The sequence below is a fragment of the Chrysochloris asiatica genome, unplaced genomic scaffold (genome assembly GCF_000296735.1).
Source record: "Chrysochloris asiatica unplaced genomic scaffold, ChrAsi1.0 scaffold00012, whole genome shotgun sequence".
In the NCBI taxonomy this organism is placed as follows: domain Eukaryota; kingdom Metazoa; phylum Chordata; class Mammalia; order Afrosoricida; family Chrysochloridae; genus Chrysochloris; species Chrysochloris asiatica.
Window position 1 is genome coordinate 12008188 of NW_006408530.1, and position 24217 is coordinate 12032404.

General features: G+C 39.1%; 1 protein-coding gene across 2 annotated transcripts in view; it reads right to left on the reverse strand.

Annotated features, from left to right (window-relative positions):
• Positions 1-6920: 6920 nt before the first annotated feature.
• Positions 6921-24217, reverse strand: part of MBD5 (methyl-CpG binding domain protein 5) — an 86424-nt gene continuing 69127 nt past the window's right edge. Inside the window, exons 8-10 of one of the 2 annotated variants that reach the window (XM_006834556.1) lie at positions 20098-20171; positions 11032-11107; positions 6921-7535 (exon numbers count right to left, since the gene is read on the reverse strand). In XM_006834556.1, coding sequence (XP_006834619.1) covers positions 7464-7535; positions 11032-11107; positions 20098-20171 — 222 coding nt within the window. In that variant the 3' untranslated portion in view covers positions 6921-7463. The remainder of the gene's footprint in view (positions 7536-11031; positions 11108-20097; positions 20172-24217) is intronic. The other variant, XM_006834555.1, reaches the window with a different exon arrangement.

A 24217-nucleotide genomic window follows, 5' to 3' on the forward strand; every position in this document is an offset into this window, starting at 1 on the left:
TAGGTATTGTCAAGTCAGTTGCGACTGATAGCAACCTTGTATAGGATCTCTAAGGAGCTTCTGATAGGTTTGAACACCAGCCTTGGGGTCAGGAGTCAGGTCCATCCAACACCACCACACCAGGAGTTCCAACATCTATAGATAAATTTATTAATAGATGTAAATTAATTTTATTTAAAAACTCATAATGACTGGCATTGAATTTACTCAGCAAATGTAATATAAAGAATTATGAGATGGGTCCAATTTCTTAAAAAAAAATTGAGAAAGTAAATAAAAGATGTTATACTTGACATGAGATACAAACTCTTCTGGCTTGTTCCCCTCCCTTTAACCTGTTCTCCACACAGCACCAGAATATAAACCTGATCAATCATGCCTGATACCCTTTCAAGCCCTGCAACAGTTCCACATGACCATCATGCTAAAGTACTAAGTCTTGACAAGGCTTGTTTAGACTGTCTTTCTCTTCACTCACATTTCTCTCTGTGGCTCTACTTTTCTCTCTGCGGCTTTACTCTACTCTTCAGCCATTCTTCTCCCATGCTTCCTGATTTCCGAGCTCCTGTATAAGCTATTCTTTGCCTCTCGTGCTCTCCTTAACCTTCTCCTATGCTTAACTCTGAACTGCAAGGTCAGTGGTTCAAGCTTACCAGTTGCTCCTTGGAAACCCTATACAGGGTCGCTACGGGCAGAACTAACTCGATGACACTTAACAACACCACCACCAATGCTTCACTCTGGTAGTGTAGTGGTTATGGAGCGCTGGTAGTGCAGTGGTTACGAGTCAGGCTGCTAATCTCAAGGTCAGTAGTTGGAAACTACCAGCAGTTTCAGAAGAGAAAGATGAGACTTTCTGTTCTCAAAGATTTACAGCCATGGAAACCCTATGCAGGGACACTGAGTCGGAACCGACTCCACAGCACATAACCAACACCATGCGTAACAAATTCCTAGTCCTCCTTTGCTGATCTTCACTCAAACCCCCATCCTTATTAAACTAGTTCAGGTACCCTAATCCCTATTCTAGCCCTTATCACCCTTTATTTTACGTAATGTTTAGTTGGTTATCATTTTCTGACAGCTCTGTGAGAGCAGAAAATAGACCTGTCCTATCCTGGTGTGGTGCTGTGAGATAAAGCTCTGGATGACAAAGTCAGTTTGAACCACAAGGTCAGCAGTTCAAACTCACCAGCAGCTCCTTGGAAACCCTATACAGGGTCACTATGAGTTGGAACTGACTAGACGGCACTTAACAACAACAATGTGTCAGAACCAACTCAATGACAACAACAACATTCACCATTATATTCCCCTTGCTAGACACAAACTTACTGCTATCGAGTCAATTCCAACTCCTAGCAACCCTCTAGGATAGGCAGGAACCGACCCTTAGGGTTTCTGAGACTGTACATCTAGCTACATGGGAGCAAAAAGCTTCATTTCTCATCTATGAGCAGCTGGGTTTAAACTGCCGACCTTGTGGTTAGTAGCCCAATGCTTACTTAACCCACTGCTACTATATATGCTGTTGTTTAGTGCCGTTGAGTCTGTTCCGGCCCATAGCAACGCTATATAGGGTTTCCGAGGGACAGCTGGTGAGCTTGAACTGCCTTACTGTTCAAACCGACTTTGCAGTCTATAGCGCATTACCCCACAGCACACACACACACACACACACATTTTTTTTTTCCTAGGTAGAGGGTTTTTCTTTTTAGTAATTATTAAATGGCACCGCCAAGATTTACTCTATCAGAACTTAAAGAGGATCAAACAAAAACTGTTGATACATGAACCAGGCCATTGTAGAAGCAGTTAATATAAATACATGTTTCCTTTAGCCAAATTCCTCGTCTCACCTCACTGGAGGTAGTGACACTAGCTCCAGGAGTCCTTCCAGGTTCTGAAGCTTCTCCACTGCCCAGAACTGGTCACCAGTCTTCTCACAAACTGGAAGCCCACTGACACCTGGGCAACTCTTCTAAAACTATCAGCACCTGGTAGTTTTCTACTCATGATTGTCCTGGGTCAATCAAGGATCAAGTGTCCAGTGTGATCAAGAAGAAGGTAAAGGCAGTGTCCTCACTTCCCTAGTCATGGACTGAGAGCCACACCCTGGACACAGATAAATGTGCCTGTATTTTACAGATCTCCACTCCAGCTGATTCCCTTAAGGTGGTATTTTCAAATCTCATTTTATACCCTCTGTCTCACCCCAAAGGCTTTTGGTAATGTCTGGAATCATGTTTTATTCTCCTGACACCTGGTGGGTAGAGGTCAAGGATGATGCTAAACATCCCACAAGGCACAGAACAATCTCCACAACAATGAATGATCCAGTCCCAAATGTCAAAGTGCCAAGTTTAAGAAATTCTACATTAAAGTGGCACTCTGTAGCCACCTTGCTTCATGAGACGGGTTGTTCACAGGATTCTGACTCCTAGTGACTCTACAGGACAGACCTTCCCACGTGGTCCCGTAGGCAGAAATCTATACGGGAACAGATCAGCAGGTCTTTTTCTCCAGAAGAGTCGTTGAACTGCTGGGTTTGAACCACTGACCTTTTGGTTAGCAGTCAAGAATCTAACCAGTGTGCCACCAGGACTCCTTTCATTAAAACCTGGTTCCTACTTATTGTGTGATACTCTCTAGATGTGTGGAAACTAAAAATTAAAGATTAAAATTTTAAAAATTAAGAAGCTTGCGTTTTCTCCCTTGTCTGTAAGTAGAACGGAAGATTCATAGCCTGTCTCTAATGTAGAGTAATTTAGGGAGTTTTCCTTGGTAGATCCCATTCCTGGATCAATAATCCCCCTATCGGAATCCCAGAAGGCAAAGCACCTGAATCCCAGAAGGCAAAGCACCTGGCATGGAACTAAACAGACTCTTAATGTGAGAAGGAGTTCTGGTGAAATCAAAACCATATTTGTTTTTCACAGTGAAAATGTTCAGGTCATTTTCTTTCCTAAGAGTAGAACCATTTGGCCAAAAATATCCATTGAAATGTAGGTGACATGTAAACTGCTACTCTTCTACAGAGACAATCCACAGTATTTATACTTAATCCATAAAGGCATGATGTTACAAAACACATTTGTATATTGTGAAGCCATCTGGCATCAGATTTTCCAATTTATAGACAACTTTGCATTTACATAACAAATTATTAAATCAACCATTTTTCCGGTTTATAAAAGGTCACTGAGGTACACACACAGTGTGTATAAAAGCAGATAAGGCTGATAATACATATTTACAATAAATACAAATTAATCTTTCATATTTGAAGATAATGCTTTTTATATATTTGTTTCTATATCAGACTCCTCCCTGTGAGCAGGATTTCCCATGCTTGAGTTGTTTATTGCTTTTTGGCTCACTGATTTCATATTCACTTCTGGGTTGTTTACACATATGAATTACTAATGTTCTTATTTCTTTGGCTAATGCAAACATGATAGAGTGAATGAATGAAAGAAAAAGATAAACTAATTCCATATTATTGTTCTGGCTGGTGGACATTTTTTATCCATAGCCCCCAAATGATGCATGACTCACTTCGTACACGACATTGAAGAGTCTCGGGTCTTGCATGATACCATTTGGGCATGAATTGGTAAAATAAACAAGGTATCAAATTTGAGTACAGTCTAGAATGTTAGCTTCACCTCCGCCATGCCTCCTCCTCAGAAAGACAATGCCACCAGCATCTTAAACATCTTAGATTTTACAGTTTTAACGTAAACTTGCCAGGGAACACAGCAAACCTCGTGGGATATGACCGAAGTTAACCACGATGTGCTATTAGAGTCTGAAATGAAAACAAGAATAATCTCATGGGATAACTCAGTTGAGGGTCTTCATAAAGCTTCCAGAAAGCAAAATAACCACCCTCTGATCCTCCCATCATCAGACTGCAAGTTTATGTGCAAATAAAAAGACTGTGTTTGCTTCAAAATGGACATAGTAAATAACACAAAGGCACGGTCCAAATAAAAGAGTTAAACTGGCCCATGATATCACAAGAGGTGAATGCTCTGCTTAAAGCATCTTCATTCACAATGGGATTCCAAAGTACAAACCACAAATGTTCCTTTCGATAAATAAAAGCTCTGAACTGCTTTTAATGGTACAAAGAAGACAAACCACACAAAAGCTGCTCAATTATTTTTCCACTCATTTGAAATGATATTTAAAAACTACTTAAAGGTGTAGTTTAATATCCTTATGCTTCCTAGGATTGTTAAGAAGACACAAAATAAGATACGTTTCCTTTTTCATCAGGAACTATTATGCTGTTTAAAGGAGAAATTTGTTTTTTCATTTTGTTTTCATTCTTGTATTTTTTTTAAAAATAAGACTTTCTTACTTTTAAAGGGAATACAAATTAACTAAAGTAGAAGGGTTGGCCTTTACTATTATTATTATTTTCAGTGAACTGGCTCTAAAACAAAGAAAAAGAAATGGCTCTATGGGCAGAAGTCAAGTATGAGTGACCAATTTTTTAATTGGAAAGTAGGTGCAACATTTAAAAAAAATGTTACAACACCGCATGTCCTGTAATGCTAACAATATTTACATTAACTGCTTACATGAAATTATAAAACTATAAAATAATAGAGGAGGGGGAAAAAAGCCCGTGTGGACTGATACTACACCTAGCACCCACATCACGCCATAAGTGACCAGTGAAATCATGGGCACAAACATACTTTACATGGTCTAGTGATGTAAAGTATACATTGATGGGGAAGTATAACCTAAGTAGTTTAAAATACCAAATAAGTTTGGTCAACACAAACTCAGTCCAAAGACAGAAAAGCAAAGGCTAAACAAAAAATTCTACACAACACACGTACACACATATCCACACAGACACACCCAACACAAAAGCACACACATCTGTGACTAGACACAACTGTGTAGACAAAACAGCAGGGAAGCAGGTTGATGATGAATGAATGAATGAATGAATGAATGAATAAATAAATAAATAAATAAATAAATAAATAAATAAATGAAATGACAGCACTAATGATTTGAACCTACCAAACACATCAACTTATAACAAAAATGTGTCAACTACACTACACAAAAGATTACCTCCAGAGACTGCATGAAGGACTGTAGAGGCAATCCCATCATTGCAAGAAAGACTAAATGAACCCAGGAGGAAGGATTTCTGCCACGAGGCCATAAAGCCTAGTGGAGCCAGTTGCATTCCATCAGGCTGGGGTTAGAGGTAAGGGTAAGAGTGGAGAGACAGGGAGATGTTGGAGACACAGGAAATGGGGAGGAACTAAAAGATGTTGCTATCAAAAGTGAGCTTAGGTGGTGTGCTCTGTGCTGTGGCCCCAAGAATCCAACTTGAGGAATAACCTTGGTCTTCTTTTTCCTGAGCTACTGGAACTCTGCTACATGAAGGGATTGAGGCTGCAGGGGTGGATGAGAGAGGAGGCTGGGGAGGTGGTAGGCTCTGTGGGTTGAAAGCCTGCTGCTATTGGATAGCTTCCCAGCAGTCTGAGCATTATGATGCTGAGTGAGTCCAGGGACAGAGGGTAAAGTGGAGCTCCTAGGGGTTTAAGGTGGGGGGCTGGTGGTTCCAAGAACCAAGGGATAATGGATCCCTTCTTTTGACAATCCATTGTTTAAGTCAGCCTGGAGGCCTACAACTACATTTTACTGCCTGGGAGATACGGTTATATCACCACCACACTTGGAAAAAAAGACGGAAAATGATGTTGTGCTACATTTCTTATTAATTACCTTGTACTTTACAATGGCTCACAGTTTTAGGTTTGTATACTTGCAATGTATTATTTTATCTCTAGATTTGCTTCACATTTTTTAACTTAATATAATATAAATAATTTGGTTAATAGATTTAACCTGCACATTTCAGCCACATTAATATATATAAGAATCTGCTAATGGTATAAATAATTCTTTAAATAAAATAAATCTGATATGTTACATAATACTGATAAAAATTACCATTGCTAAGAATTTCAATAAGCCACCTTAACTTCTGGTTTAAGTAATACTGATAAATGGATATGAAAAATCACTGTGAAGTTTTGTATTTCTTTTTTGTCACTACAAAATATAAGTAAATAAACAGAATCATAGTCCGCCTTAATCATTTTATGGTCAAATTATCTTCTACTTTGAATTTTTTGTTGATACCATGTGTTTTCAGTAATGGAAGGCATGCCGGAAGGCAAGGGAAAAATTATTTTGAGGTAACAAGAATTTTGATATAACTATAGACTCTGTTGGTAGGGTTGGTAGAGTGAGGTCTGTTTCTTCAGCTCCACACAGGTCCCTGCCAGGTGGTAGCATGCACTACAATTGGGATAACAACTTCTCAAGAAACCCGGGAGGTTGAACATGTTGGTGGGAGCTATACAAGTTATGTCCCACAGGTCCATGAAAGGGTTAAAACTCGGCTGTGGTTTCAAAATGGAGCTTTTGGCTCCATGAACGGAAACAAAGTTTTATCTTGTCATACATAGTTTGTCAAAAATCTTAATTCTGATCCTCAACAGTGGTCCAAAATAAGCTATCTAGTTCAACAGGTGGCTATGAAACATTACCTACAGAAATGGCTGAAGAAAATATTACATCTAAGATTTTTTTATATATATATAAAACCATTCTACTTTAAAACTTAGGTAAAAAAAATATGCAACAAATGGTTGCAGCTTCTGAATTCTTAATTTAGACCTGTGAGCCCTCATCCCCTTAGAAATTGGCAAGGTTGCAATTTCCTAGGTACCCAAGGTCGAGTCCAGTGCTTCCAGGCAAGTTCATTCCAAATGGACAATATAAATGGACACTCAGTGGTGTGAAGTGTATGTCAAAATTCAGGTATTACATCATCATGCCTTTTCTCTGCTGTTAAATACAAAAACAGCATCTTTTACATTATCATAGAAAAGCATTTAGGTTGTATTTTTATTTATCACTTTACACTGGTAGTCTCTGGTAGGTGTACTCAATAGAAACCAAAGAATTTTGTACACTATTTCTTTGTACAATAAAAGATAAAGTGTGCATTAGGTACGCTTGTACATGACAATATTGTACAATATTTACATTTTTTTATATCACCATGAAATTCTGCAATTTCTATATACAACATTGAAAATTCTTCAGAAACATTTGGACTATTTCTTATAATCACAATTTGAGTATCATAGAAAAAGAGTTTCTCAGTAATCTCCTGGCTATTCATTACTATCATCTTTCAGGGCTTTTTAAATTAATTTTTCCAGCATTCAGTATCCTTCCTGATCAAAAAATAACATATCACTGTTTCTTTTAGCACCCTGTGGTGGTGGTAGCTATCTGCCATAGTATAAATATTAATATAACCATGGTTATATCAATACTGATATACAGATCTATCTGCGCCCATTCCATTGGATAATAAACACTGCACATTAGTGGAGTAGTCCCTGTTATCTGGAGATCTTCCTTCTCTTGGGTTTGGGGGGTCTCATTTGTCTGTCTCCCTGTGGGATTTGGTGAACCTAGAATAAAAGAAGTGAAAAATAAAGAGAGATTAAAATAATAAACAGGATATGGGTTCTGACAACAACAACAAAAGCAGAGTGACAACAGGTTCTGGCTCTTACTTTCAATCACTAATATCCTTGAGGCATTTATAATTTCACCGAGACCCCAGATCTCAGGGTGCCCACAGTCACCACAGAGAAAGAGAAATCCTGGAAAATGATAAGCAGAGAAATACTCCGCAGACTCCAATAAACTGTGGGACACCAAAGACAATCAGAGAAAATCAAGTGTGGAAAAAGTCATATGCAGTTGTTGTCCCCACTGTACATTTAAGACAACAATAAAATCTTTTCCGTCAGAGAGCTATCCCTAGGATCGTCCATTTCGTTACCATCTGGAAAAGTAAATACATACCAAACGTGCTTTCATCTTCACTTCATCACCCGACTTATTGCACAACTCTTAAGAAGGGTGAAAGATGGTAAGAATACACACATGTAGCTCAGCCCGAGTATGTTTCGTTATGAGAAGAATCAGGATGGAAAACAGAATACCACTACCATCTGTTGGCACATCTGAATGTGTATAGTCTGAGAAAGCAATTAATACAACTATCTTTCTATAGTGGCATCCTGGTTTGGCGCTGTAGGATAAGCACAGGACTGCTAACTGCAAGGTTGGTGGTTTAAATCCACCAGCCACTCCTCAGAAATCCTATATAGGGTCGTTATGAGTTAGAATCGACTTGACGGCACTTAACAACAACAATATGATATCATGGAACTAAAAGTTGGGGAAAAGACGTGCACCATCAGCTCTCAAGAGCATGGTACCAGCATACAATTAGCCTGTTTCTATATAAAGCATATAGAACTTATAATGTTTCCAACTGTATTAGAAATCTAACAGGAAAATTATTTTCTAGGAGGGAAGAGTGAAAATCAACCCAGAAGCACTTTCATCTGTAATTTGTTTTGTTTGTATCATTAAAAGCAGTCACAGTGTTCAATAAAGCAAACTTTATTGCCATCCACGAAGCAAAAAGTAAACTGAACGGTTGGGTTTAGACCAAGAGAGCTCAGATATCATATCTCCTTTCTACCTCAATTGTTGTTGTTGTTGTTATGTGCCGTGGAGTCAGTTCTGACTCATAGTGATCCTGTACAGGGTTTCCAAGGCTATAAATCTTTACGGGAGCAGAAAGCCTCATCTTTCTTCCGCAGAACAGCTAGTAGTTTTGAACTGCTGACCTTGCAGTTCACAGCCCGATTCTTAACCACTACGCTACCAGAGCTCCTTTATATGTCTAAAAGTAATTGCTAGTGTTCCAACACTAGCAATGGCCAATGCTTTTCAGAGCCAAATACAGAGAGCTTCATAAAAATATTTAAACTTTCACATGTTTATGTGTTTCTCAAACTGCCTCCTCTCCTCTGATCTCTGGTAAGGATCCCTGGTTGCGCAGTGGTCAAGCTGCTAACTGAAAAGTTGGCGATTTGAACCCACCAAACGAGAAAGATGTGGCAGTTTGATTCTGTAAATCCCTGTGGAACAGTTCTGCTGTGTCCTGTAGGATCATTATGACTCAGAATAAACTTGGTGGCATCAGGTTTGGTTCATCAGGTTTCAGTGTAAGGCAAAGAATCATAACTGGGAACTTTGATCATTGAGAAAAGAAACATTTATCACCGGTTGCATGCTGCCAAACTGTACGCCAAATGTGATCTGAAGATAGATTTCATTTAGCTATCTAGTGGTTAAATGTTTTTAAAACAGTTGCCAACACTAAGAAAATGCAAACTTTTTACATACAAATCTCTATTTTTAGCTCATGAAAAAGCGGAGTATCTTGCAACATTGGCACAGTTTTCTACATGGCTAAGAACTGCTAGAGCCTGGAGAAGGCACTTGTTCTAGAGACAGCATGTGCCCTCCAGATTGTCACACTCTCAACTGTTGCTGTCCCAAAATGCCAAGCGTCCTAATGCAGAGACTAGCAAGATGCTTTCCCAACCCACTTCCTCTTCTTCCCAGACAAACATACTATATACGATTCTCAGTCCAATTGAAAGCCATGCAATTGAGTCAGGTCAATCAATGGTACGAGTGCAAGTGATAAGATTCCAGGCCTGGTCTATAAAACCTCATCTTTTCTCATCTGCTGGTCCCCTGAATGACTGTGGGGAGCAACCCCTTCTCCAACTTTCACTAGACCCAAGTGAGCAAGAACATTTACTGTGTTGAGTCCCCAGAAACCTTGGTGGTACAGTGGTTAGAATCATGTCCAAAGTTTGAGAGATGACGTCTTGCCATCAGCATTCTGGCTGTACTTTTTGCAACACAGATTTGTTTGTTTTTCTCGGGTCTATGGAGTCCTGGTGTGGCGCTGTGGGTTAATGAGTCAGACTGCAAAGCTATTTGAGCTGTAAAGTTGAAGGTTCAAGCTCCCAGCTACTCCTCGGAAACCCTATACAGGGTCGCTACAGGTCAGGATTGACTCAACTGCACTTAACAACAACAGCATGGTATTTTCAATATTCTTCTCTGAAACCATAATTCAAATGCACTGATTCTTCTATGGTCTTCCTTATTTATTGTCCAGCTTTCACATGTATATGGGGATATTGAAAATTATTATGGCTTGGATCAGGCACACCTTAATCTTCAGTGTGATTATCTTGCTCTGCAACAGCAGATTTGTCTCATTCAATATGTTGTTTGATTTCTTGACTGCTGCTTCAATCAGCATTGACTGTGGATTCAAGCAAAATGAAGTTTTTGGCAACTTCAATCTTTTCTCCTTTCTGTAAAGACTTACAGCCTTGGAAACCCTGTGGGGCAGTTCTCCTTTGCCCTGCAGTCTCACCATGACTTGGAATGGACTCAACGGTAACGGTTTGGATTTTGGTGGCGAGCCTCTGAGACTGGACATTGGTAGTTGACCTTCCTAACCAATGCATTCTTGTTGGTATCTCTAAACCCACTTGAATTATTATCCCCTTATACCTGACCCACTTCACTTATTGATGTTATTTGCCTAAAAGGCATTAGGGACAAAATTTTATGCCAAATACTTAATGTTTCAGATAACAGTAGATAGAAAATAAGAGTTGGTCTTGACCCTACTGTTCAATTTCAGTTTTTGTTCCATGGTTACACTAAACTTTTCATAACTAAATATTTAGACAACAGTAATGGCCACTAGTATTCAGAGTCAAGTGCAGAAAGCTATGGTGTGAATTTCAGTATTTTCAATTTCAATATTCAAAATTATGTGGAAAATGAAAAAAATACTTATCTCAGCAAAAAGACTACTTTCTACTGCTAGGTTATTATTATTTTTTTAATTACTTTTAATCTTTTTCAATATCTGTCTTTTTTCTGGCTCAGTAATTTAGTATTGCTATAACGTGAATTCCTTGAGAATACTAAGGAGATTTTTACCAAAAAAAGTATAATGCAATTTATTTTTTAAAAAGCATGGCATAATGGAAAAATAAATTAACTTACGGTCCCAGACATTTTGTCCAGTTCACTCATGGCCTCATGAATAGCAGCTTCTAAATGGTTATTTAGTTTCCCACTTCTGAAATTATAGAAACAACACACCAGATTAATAAAAAACAAACTCTCAGTTAAAATCCTAATCAGAAAACAAAAGTACCAATTTTACCATAGAAAAGTCAATTTATATTCATATTTGGCAAATCCAGATGATAAAACATCACTCTGGGATTCTGTCACTGAATACTAAACGATATTGTCACAGGCCTAGTTGAGAAAAAAACAACAACAACAATCTCATGAGGCAGGGAAAATGAATTCTTTCTCCTTCAACATGCTTCTTCTGCAAGCTGGTAATTTTGGAAGAAAGTTGGGTCGCAGGTCATTTTCCACAAATGCAGCTCCCACTCTCCCAGGTGTGGCCTGGCTCCGGCCTCCCGGAGCACAGCTTCTTGTTCTGCCCAGACTCTCAGGAGCCAGGATGTGTGGATTGGGATGGGTGTAAGGGCTGAACTGCAAGCTCTGGCCACTAGGGAGCACCCTCACCTCTCTCTGGAGCATCATGGCATTTGGAGTCTGGAAAAGACGGCTAAAATCCTGGTGCACACTCTAAGTGAGAAACAGCTTACTTCACTAAACCAAGGCTGTGTGGCTGAGATCACCACATTTCCCTGAAGTCCAAAATGATGTAACTATTTGAACAGATAAAAAGTGACGACTTCAGAATATCTATTATGTGACTGGCCTTTTCTCTCCATTCAGCATTCCATTAACATTTGTTCTGAATAAACACATACATCGTACACTTGCCATTTTTGAAATTTATACCTTATGAAGCTGTTGAACTGATTACTAAAGTCAGTCAAATCCAGACTACTCACTTCGCAGTTTCTGTTCCCTTTGCCCATTCTGATTGTTAACTTATTTTTCCTCCTTTATGTATATGGTGTGGTGCTGTAGGATAAGCACAGGACAGCAAAGTTGGTCTGAACCAATTTTGTTGTTGTTGTTAAGTGCCATCGAGTCAGTTCTGACCCATACCAACCCTGTATAGGGTTTCTAAGGAGCGGCTGGTGAGCTTGAACCGCCGACCTTGCAGTTCAAACGGCTTTACAGTCTGGTGCATTAATCCACAGCGCCACAAGGTGTTGTTATGTGCCATGGAGTCGGTTCCAACTCATAGCGACCCTGTACAGGGTTTCCGAGGCTGTAAATTTTTACGGGAGCAGAAAGCCTCATCTTTCTTACTCGGAACAGCTGGTAGTTTCGAACTGCTGACCGTGAGATTAACAGCCCGATTCATAACCACTACGTTACCACTACCAGAGCTCGGAGGTGGTTCAGTTCAATGAGCTGCTCCTTGGAAACCCTATACTGGGTTGCTATGAGTTGAAATCGACTTGCCACACTTAACAACAACACCATGCACTTGGTGGTACAATGGATAAGCATTGGGCTGCTCACTGAAAGATAAGCAGTTTGAACCCACCAGCCACTCAGTGGGACAAAGATGGGGTAGTCTGCTTCTCGGAAACCCAGTGGGGGCAATATTAGGTATACATATAAATAATTACCCAATGATGTTGAGTACTAAGGTGATTCATTTCATTTATCCTGTCCTGACAGCTAGTACAAAAATTGCACAGAGAAACTTTCCCCTCACCAGTGATGAGCATGTCTCCAGTAGCTAAGTTTTATCTCAGCATTTACATAGAGATCAGAAATTTGCACTTCTAGGAGTGAGATCACCAACAAAGAGCACAACAGTTTGACGAATGGGGCACTAAACATGCCATCAAAAGAGCACTTAAAAAACAATCAAACATCGAGGCGACACCTGAAGCCAGAACATTGCTTTGCTCAAGAAGAGCTGGCAATGTGTGCATCAAACCACTTGAATTTTTCACTGTTCTGTGCATGTCTGTAAGTGACTGTGAGTACTCATTTTGGGGATTAAAAAAATAAATTTCAGTGAGTAGATGAATTTTCAAATACAGAATCCACAAATAATGAGTATTGACTATACTTGAATGTATCATGAAAGTCAAGAGATCAAGTGACACTCTCCCAGATACCAAATCTGCAGAGAATATTTTTACACTAACTGATCTGGTCAGGTCAGGGAAGAAGGAACTTAAAAGTGGAAGAAAACACTCCATGAGTTCATGAAAGGAACAATTAGTCAAAATCCAGTCTTCTACTCCAGAGGGCCTCCCTGGGGAGTCTCTTCTACTATTTTCTGTTCCCTGCTGACATTTAATAGTAAACATTTTTACTAATGGACACTCTAAAACCTACTTTGATTAAGTACTAGATGTTCATATAATCACATTTCTAATAATTAATGGAGATAATTACCACTTTTCATCTTCATTGTATGTATTCTCACACACTATCCTTATCTCTACTAATCGAAAAACAAAACAAAACAAATCCTAAAACCCAACAACCAGGTATACATCTGTGAATGGTACAAGAAAGAAGAGGGAGCTGAGAAACTGCATGCTGCTCTACATTGCCAGTTTAGAATTTAAATGATTACTGTACAAAGGAACAGATTTGGGTGAGATCTAAGTAGAATCCTAGGCTTGGAAACTCATAGACTCAGAAATTCATACAGAAAGTATGGAGATTTAAGAAAATTCAACATGCTAAGCATCATTTCTTGGCTTTAAAGTGAAAGTGTGAAATCTCCCCTACTCGTCATCATTTTCTAGTTGCATAAAAAACCAGGTTAGAATGAAATGTAGAGGTACATGTAGACAGATTTGATCCTTCACTTAAGCAAAAACCCTAACAATAGCTAAAATCTGAAGAAACTTTTCTTTAATGAAACTATTTCAAATTTTATACAAAAAAACCTTACATATGTTTATATTTATTTTGTGATTATGCACATCAATTTAAAGGTATTTATTTACTTATACTTTGATTATAGAGAAGTGAGGATTAAAATGACTTCATAAAGTTCTAAACATCTAATACGACAGTAGAATGTTTCAACTGGAAAAACATACGATAACTTTGTTTCTCCCCCATGTGTCTTTATAATAGCTATTTACTAAATATTGACTGTGCTAATAAAGAACTCTGCTAAGGTTCTCTCAACGTTTCACTTAGTTCTTATAGCAATCCTAAGAGGTATTAATATGCTCACTTTTGAAATGAAGAATTTAAGCTCTCTTAAGCTCAGAGAGGTTAATGAATATGTCCAAAGACACACAGCTATGATCTGGCAAACATAGGACTTGAACCCAGGTCATTATGATCTCTTAGCCATCTTGTTCCAAATGCACATTCCTTATTATTATTATTTTTTAAGACTCCTGGTGTGGCGCTACAGGATCAGCACTAGACTGATCCGCAAGTTCAAATCCACCAGCTGTTCCTCGGAAACCCTATGCAGAGTCCCTATGTGTTGGAACTGACTTGATGGCATTTAACAACAACAATTAACCTCAGTAGACAAGAGCAGCAAATCTTTATGTTTAAAAATCTCTTCCATTGTTCAGACACTTATCACATGAAGAGTACAAAGGGGGGGTTGATATCAACTCTGCCTACTGCCTCAGTCCTATTTACTCTTCAATCTATGGACAGCTTTACACCTGTCACTCTACTGCTCTCACTATGACTACCAATGGCCTTCAAATTGACCATCCCAAAGTTATCTTTTTAGTTTTCATCTTACTGAGCCTCTATTGATCAGTCTGTTGTCATTGTTGCTGCTGCTAAGTACTGTTGAGTCAGTTCTGACCCATAGAGACCCTGTGCAGGGTTTCTGAGGAGCGGCTGGTGAGTTTGAACTGCCAATCTTGCAGTTCAAATTGTCCTTGTGGTCCAGTGCTTATCCTACAGCGTCACACCAGGACCCCATTGATCATTCTATCATTTGGAATTCTTTTGGTCTTTGACTTCTAAGATTCTACTTCCCCTGATTCTCCTCTTCCTTTGGATAATTTAAAAAATCTTTTTCATTCTCCTTATCAAATCTTCAAATGTCCCAAAGTTCAATCCTTAACTCACTGCTCTTCAAATTGTTCTAAGTATCTGTGTGCTCTCATCCATTTTTAAAAACATTTTTCTAAAATGTTATTTTGTGGTTGTTGTTGAGAATAGACATCAAAACTATGTGACCATTAATACATGTACATTTCAGGAACACTGACTACATTCTTTGGGTTGTGCAGCCATCCTCACGCTCCTTGTCTCAGTTGTTCCTCCCATAGTGACATGAACTCACTGCCCTCTCAGGTACCCATCTAATCTTTGGAGTTGCTGTTGTCACTCTGATTCCATACAGCTAGTTCTTAAAAGAACATAATGCTTAAGGCAAACATTTTTTTACTAGTTAAGCTTAACAATGATTTGGTTTTGTTGTTGTTATTTAGTGCTGTCAAGCGGGTTCCGACTCATAGCAACCCTGTATAGGGTTTCTAAGGAACAGTCCGGGTGTGAACTGTCAACCTTGTGGTTAGCAGTTCAGTGCTTATCCTACAGCACCACACCAAGATGGGATATTTTTGGTTTAAGATTTAAAGATTATCTCCCAGGTAATAGTTTAAGGGATTCATCCACTCTCTGTGGCTCCAGAAAATCTGGAGTCCATGAAATTCTGAAATTTTGTTTTGCATTTGGCCCTTTTTGGTCAGTATTCTGCTATACTCTCTGATGAAAATGTTTAGTAACAGACAACTCAGAAAAGGAGGGTGAGAGCGATCATATAACCCAAGGAACATAATCACTGTCACTTATTGCACACGTAGAAATGGCTGAACGGGGGCAAGGGATATGTTCTGCTGTGTATATTTTCAACAAGAACAACAAAAAAAATTTTTTTTAAATGTTAGATTAACAAAATGTGTTCAATTTGGTAGCTGGGTACCATCCAGTTCATGGAGGTGATTTGTCATAAACTCCATGTCCTCCTCCTATTCCTGACTTTCCCCATTGCTTTGTTGATCTAGGCAGATAGAAACATATAATCCTATCTTAGATGGCCTTTTAAGACCCCAGGCACTGCATAACAAATGAACTAGGAGTCAGAACAGAAACACTAAACACGTTATTAGGTCAGTTAACTGGGATGTCCCATGAAGCCCTGACCCTAAACCTCCAAACTAAGAAATCAAATCCCACAGAGAATTTAGTTGTACACAAGCAGCCTCAGCATCTACTTTTATTTTTGTCATTGTTGTAAATGTATCTATCACACAACTTTTGACAGTTCAACATTTTACAGGTGTACAACTGATTGACAGCAATCATAGTAAATCGGTGTGATTGTTCCATCACCACTAACTCCCCTTTCCCCTTCCCTCTCACCTCTGATAATCACTGAGAAACTTTTGTCTCTTTTCTTGTCTTTTCATATAAGTGAGGTCATACAATGTTTGTCCTTCTGTACCTTGTTGTTAAGTGCCGTTGAGTCGGCTCCGACCCATAGCGACCCTGTACAGGGTTTCCGAGGGTGTAAATCTTTACGGGAGTAGAAAGCCTCATCTTTCTCCCGCAGAGCGGCTGATAGTTTCGAACCGCTGACCTTATGGTTCGCAGCCCGATTCATAACCACTATGCTACCAGAGCTCTGTACCTTAGTCATTTCTATACTGCCAATACTTTTTCTCCCGTTTCAGATTTGTATACACAACTGTCTATCCCACAAGCTCCTCAAGCCCATCCTGTTCAAAATTGCACTGGACACTACCCCCTTGTACATTCCCTTTCAGTTAGGAATCCCCACCACCACCACCAAGACAGACACACTGAAAACCTAGAGTTGTCCCGATGCCTCGCTGTCCTGCATAGTCCAATCAATCACCAAGTTCTGTCGATTTTACCTCCTAAATATTTCTGGACCACATTACTCCTCATCAAGCCTCAATACCGCCTCATGGTTGGCCCACATCCTCCCTTGTCTAGACTTCTGTCATGACCTCCTGAATGATTCCTGTCTCCAATATTGTTCCCTTGAAATGTATCCTACACACAGCTGATACGATAAAGGATTTTTCTTTTTGATCCTTACTGGACCCTTCAAGTCCTGGTTCCAGCTTCTTCAGCTGCATCTCTTACCACTTCTAGCCTGACATTTTACAGTTTCCAAAATCCAAACTGCTGATTTCATCTAAATGCAATCCCACCCACCTCACCTTTTACTTGGCTGATACCTATGCAATGTGCAACAGTGGCTCAGATATTATCTCCTCTAGGAAGTGTTACCTGGGTTAATATTCTTTCTCTATGATCTCAGATCACTGTCACTGCAATTTTCACATTACAATGATTTGTTTCTGGATCTGTCTCTTTCACTAAACAGTGGATCCAGAGACTGTAGCTCTTTATGTGAAACAGCTTCCCCCTCACCCCAAGTTAGCATCTTTTAGTGGTAAATAAATAAAATGACTAGGTTCAACACATCACTTATCAATCATGGGACCCTTATTTAAACAAATTGAGTCTAAATATCCTCATATATAAGTTGGCTTAGTACTTCTGACAAATATCATGTGGTTGGGAGGATGAAAGAATGGATTGAAAATCATATATAAACAATGTAAAACATTCTACTGGGCATCTAGATGTTGTTTTTATTAATGTTTACTTCATATTTTCTCCCTTTGCCTCTCCAGTCCAAACTCTAGGTAGATGGTAATCACGAGGAGAGTTCTCTTATGTAGCGCCATTTAGGGCTCATAATGTTACTGTGGTTAAGTGCCGTTGAATCAGTTCTGACCCTGTATAGGAGTTTCCAAGGTGCAGCTGGTGACCTTGGACCACCGACCTTGCAGTTAAACCAACTTTACAGTCCAGCACATTAACCTACAGCATCACACCAAAAATAGAGCACTGAAGAAAACTTAGCTAAATAGCTGTTTGCTACTCATCACCTTCCAAAACCTGCTTAACAGCAAACTATGAGAAAAATCCAGCTCATTTCAAGGTGGCTTATCTAAATATACAGAGTAGTAGTTGTTTCATGTTTTTGTTAATAAACTCTATTTTGGATATTTCACTGTAGGAAACATTCTTTGCAACAAAAAGAATTAAGTCCTATCGAATATTCTAGAGCAAACGGTCCATTGCAAATTTGTGATGTAGGTAGTTTGCAGTATTTCTCCTTTTATCCAGACCTTATATTAACTTTACATATTAAGAAAGAACTACTGGAGTCTTGGTGTGGCACTGCAGGTTAATGCACTAGATTGTAAGGTCGGTTTGAACCTCAAGGTTGTTGGTTCAAATTCATCAGCCACTCATTGGAAATCCTATACAGGGTCACTATGGGTCAGAACAAACTCAATGTCACTTAACAACTAACAGCAATGACACCCTACTGCTGGACACCATAGTGTGGCACTGTGGGATAAAGCACTGGACTGCAAGGTCAGTTGGAGGTTCAAACTCACTATCCACTCCTATAAAACCCTATTCAGAGTCACTATGAGGCAGACCCAGCTCGATGGCATCTAACAACAACAACCCTGCTACTAGGAGTCCTGGTGTGGTGCTGTAGGATAAGCACTGAACTGCTAATCACAAGGTTGGTAGGTCAATCCCACCAGCTGCTCCTTGAAAACTCTATTCAGGGTTGCTATGAGTCAGAACTTCCTCTGTGGCACTTAAAAAAACCACCCTACTACTAAACTCTGCATAAGGAAGTGTAGCTTTAGTCAGAGTTGTTGTTGTTGTTGTTATGTTCCGTGGAGTTGGTTCCGACCCACAGCGACCCTGTATAGGGTTTGCGAGGCTATAAATATTTACGGGAGCAGAAAGCCTCATCTTTCTCCTGCGGAACAGCTGGTAGTTTCGAACTGCAGACCTTGCAGTTCGCAGCCAGATTTATAACCACAATGCTAACAGGGTTCCTTTTGTCAGGGTAGAGGGGACATAGATCATTGGACTCCTTATCAGGCCTATAGGGAAGTTATCTAGCAATCTACTCGGCCCTCACCATAATTGATATGAATTTGCTACCTTCCAGAGGAGCGCTTGGGTAGTGCTGTAGGTAGGATAAGAACTGGCAGTTCAAGCCCAATGGTTGCTCTTAGAAACCCTATACAGGATCGCTATGAGTTAGAACTGACTTGATGGCACACAACAACAACAACAGAGGCCTGGAACACAGAGGCACAGGAATTTGTCCCTGGAGTTTGTAACTTTTTTGTAAGACAGCAAAGAGATGGTCCTTAAGATTTGTTGACTTCTAAAATTTTGCCCCTCGCAGGCAGGAACTACTGAAGACACTACGAGAGGAAAGAGAGTCCTTTAATAGACATTACTGATGTAGTTATATTCATTTTATGTAATAGACATTACTAATCTACATAACTCTAGATTGATCATTCTGATCATCACTTTGTAAAACTTTATGCACAAGCAAAAGTTAAAGCAATATTTTAATAGTGATAATAAGATAAAAAGCCATTATCTTATCATTAAACCTATGTGCTGATGTTTGGGCAGGATGGGGAAGAATGCGAGAACCACTTTATAAATGAATAAGATTAGTTAAAACTACATTCTTGGTTGTTTCATAATGCAAATTGTTGCAATTGAAAGAGTATGTCAATTATGTATATTTTAAGTAACCTTCCGTGCACTTACAGAGTCGTACCTTTGTAGTACTTTCTTAATATGAAATAATAATTATGATATGTAAAATTGCCACAGTTTATTTACACGTGTACAACTAATGGTATTTTCTCCCTAAAGTATCTGAATTGCAAATGGATAGAATTTTGTTACTTCCAAAGATGATTTTAATTGCTACAAATTTTTACTATTAATCCTATTTTCTTTCTCATTCACTGAGAAGCATAGAGATGGAGGGAGGGAGGGAAGAGTGGATGAAGAGGCAAATTTCACACACATATAAATAAACTGTTAGAAAATATTTTCTCTTATAGTTCTGCTTGCAAATAATGGTCTTCTTTGGTGACAACTATTAAACTGCATATAGGCAAGTCACAAGATGGACAAAATCAGTAAGATATCATTATTCCTTTGAAGGAAAAACCGTACATTATATCCTTGAAAATCAAAAAGGGAAAAAAAAAAGTGGAAGCTTACTTTCTGTTCCTTTTGCGGACTCGGTTGTAGGCTTCCAACCCTTCTGTTAGTGTCTTCAACTTCTCGGACTCCACCTGCGTAAAGGTATGAAGACAAACCACATTACCCAGGCCTGAAATGGTTAGATATTGTATTCGCTTTCCTGCTGTCCAAGCAGGGGCGGGGTGAGAAGACTTAATTTTCATTGGTCTATCAAATGGCTATCCTAGTCCAATCAAGGGTGAACGCCATGAGTTCAGTGTGTAGCTTTGAAAATGTCAGTATTTTGAAAATCATGTTTGGGAACAAAACCCAGAATTTATCAGAACCTCACAAAATCATGTACCTAGGTGATCCTGGCTGGATTTCTCCACTGACTGATGCACAACAACTGCAAATCTGTATTCCGTCAGAAAAGGACAAAGAGAGTGGTTAGTGAAGAATGTAGGCTTTACTGACAGTGGATCTGCATTTGAATTCTAGCTCCTCACTTCCTGGCACAAGTATAACACTTGAATTTCCAGAGCTTCTGCATCCTCCTCTTTAAAATGAGGACAATAATACCCATCTTTATGCTAGAATTGTGAGAATTAAAATACATCAAGTTATGTTGACCAATTCGTCTACCATAGAGAAACTATCTTTATTTAGCACGCATTAGGGCAGCCTAATGGTTACGAGTTGGGCTGCTAACCTCAAGGTCAGCAGTTGGAAATTACCAGCAGCTCCATGGGAGAAAGATGAGGCTTTCTCCTCTCATAAAGATTTACAGCCTTAGAAACCCTATACAGGGTTGCTATGAGTAGGAAATGACTCCACAGCACATAGTCAACACCACCGTCAGGGCACAAAACAAGTGGGATAATACATCATGCATAGACCTTGCTGATGGAGGGAAAGGGGGTAGATAACTTATGGGAGTGTCCTCTTCTCTGTCCTGCTTTCCCACTGCCCAGCGGTATTCTGTGCAGACAGTTAGCTTCTCACAGTGTGACCACCATGTGGTAACTGGGAGGGAGTGAGGGCAAATATCCCTTGCATCCTCTAAACCCATTACCAGAGAACTGATTACAACTCATGTTGTTGTCGTTAAGTGCTGTCGAGTTGATTCTGGTCCCTAGAGACCCTGTATAGGGTTTTCGAGGAGAAGCTGGTGAGCTTGAACCGCCGACCTTGAGGTTCAAACGGCTTTGCAGTCTGGTGCATTAACCCACAGCGCCACACCAGGACTCCAAAGCAGCCCCATAATCTCTATCATGGTTCACAGAGCCACTCCCAAAAAAACAATTAATAAATAGCACAATTTTTATATGATGTTTGAACAAAAACACCTTTAGAAAAACAATGCTATTTTTATTAATCTGCAAAAAAACAAACAAACCCAAAACCAAAATAGCCAAAACTAAAAAACAACAAAGTAATCTAAGTAAAAACAGTGTCATATGCTGCAAACACAGTTTCAAAGCAAGTCTTCCAGCCATCCCTTCTTCTAATTTTCCCCACCCCAAGCTACTTTTATAATATAAAGTCAACAGTTATCAATTCCTCATGGATAAGAAAACAAAGATAATACGAAAAGTATCAAATTTTATCTTTAAATTTTCTTGACTGATCATGAATATCATTAAAATTTTTTTTGCCTTTTCAAATCCAGTTTTATTGTTGTTGGTAAGTACTGTTGAGTCTGTTCCGACCCACAGTGACCCTGTATAAAGTTTCCAAGGAGCGACTAGTGAGGTTGAACCATTGACCTTACAGTTCAAACAGACATTACAACCCAGTGCATTAACCCACAGAGTCACACCAGGACTCCAAATCCAGTATACGGTATACAGTAATGGTTAATACAGGGCTTCCATAATCTGAAAATGGCATTTCTAATTATTAAATGAGAAAAATAGCAATATAATGGTAAACTTTTCCTTCTCATGATTTCTGTACTTTATCCTAAAGGATTCAAATATAAACACAAGTTCAATGGAGCCACCCAACCCATTGTGTGTCAGAACATGAGATAACTTTGTTCCAATAACACTTCACTATGAATGGGGCCCTGGTGTGGAGCTGGCTAGACACTGGACTGCTAACCACAAGACTGGCAGTTCAAACCCACCACCTGCTCTTGTAAACTATCCAGGGTTCCTGTGAGTCAGAACCAGCTCAACAGCATACAACAGCGTTAACTTACAATACGAGTCATGGAGAAAAGTGTCCTATTCAGACGACTGGTAAAACATACACTGAATGTACACAAGTTGTTTAAAAAAAAAGAAGAAGAAGAAGAAAGGTGTCTGAATACATTTCATTTTAGAGATGAGGTTCCATCGTGTACTCCCTCACATAAAGAGAATATGAACGTTGTTTCACATATTACATTTAAGTAATCTACTGCTAATTCCATTTATGTCTAAATGACATTCATAGTAGGAAGAAAGTGCATCTGTAACACAACTTGTATACAAACAGGGCCCACTGATGACTTAATTTGTTGTTGTTGTTAAGTGCCGTCGAGTCAGTTCTGACTCATAGTGACCCTGTATTTCCAAGGAGCAGCTGGTGAGCTTGAACTGCCAACATTGCAGTTCGAATGACTTTGTACACTTCAAACGGCTTTGTAAGAGACTTCAAAAGGGACTGATGCAACAGAATGTAGATTCCCACTAAATCAAAGCAAGACACTATAATGAACATTTACTCCACTGGTCTTAGTTTTAAAAATTCAGTTTGGTCAAACTACTTTTTAAGTCTTCAATTTTTTTTTTAAATGAAGAAAAAGGAGAGCAATTTTTAAGAAGTACTGAACAATAAAGGAAACATCAAAAGAAGACAGAAGGAATGTAGAGAGTCACTGTACCAAAAAGAACTGGTCGGTATCCAATCATTTCAGGAGGTAGCATATAATCAAGAACTGATGGTTTAGAAGGAAGAAGCCCAAGATGCACTGAAGGCATTGGTGAAAAACAAGTCTTCAGGAATTGATGGTATACTAGTTAAAACATTTCAACAAATGTATACAGCTCCAGAGGTGTGCTCTCATCTAGCTAAGAAATTTTGAAGACAACCATCTGGGCAACCGACTAGAAGAGATCCATATTCATGCTCATTTCAAAAAAGGCAATCCAACTGAATATGGAAATGATCAAATAATAGCATAAACATCATACACAAGTAAGCTTTTGCTGAGGATAATTTATTAAATGATTTCAGCAGTACATCAACAGGGAGCTGCCTGAAATTCATGCTAGAGTCAGAAGAGAACATGGAAAGAGGCATATCACAGCTGACATCCTATGGATCGTGGCTGAAAGCCTAAAATATCTGAATGATGTTTACCTGTGCTTTATTGACTATGAAAAGGCATTTGATTGTGTGAACCATAACAAATTATGGATCATATTACTAAGAACGGAAATTCCAGAATACTTCATTGTGCTCATAACACCTAGACCAAAGAAGCAGTCATTCAAATAGAACAAGGACATGATGCGTGGCTCAAAATCAGGGACAGAATGTGTCATGAGTGTATCCTTGAACTATTCTTATTCAATCTGTTGAAGTACTGGTGTGGCACTGTAAAATCAGTATTGAACTGCTAACCACAAGGTCGGTGGTTCAAACCTATCAGCCGTGGGAACCCTACACAGGGTCGCTATGAGTCAGAATTGATTTGATGGCACTTAACAACAACATTCAATCTGTATGCTGAGCAAATAATCTGAGAAGGGGAATATATGAAGTGGAAAGCAGCATCAGAATTGGAAGAAGATTCATTAACAAACTGGGATATGCAGATGATACAACTCTGTTGAAAGCAAAGAGCACTTGAAGCATTTACTGATGTATATCAAAGATGATCTGCTATGGCACCATAGGATCTGGACTGTGAACCACAAGCTCGGCAGTTTAAACCCACCAGCTGCTCCTCGGAAACCCTATACAAGGTCGCTATGAGTTGGAACCGGCTCAACAGCACTTAACACCAAAGACAACAGCCTTCAATATGGATTACACATACTTCAACATAAAGAAAATAAAAATCCTCACAACTGGACTAATAAGCAACATTATGATAAAAGGATAAAATTACAAATTGTCAAGGATTTCAATTTATTTGGATCCACAATCAATGCTCATGAAAGCA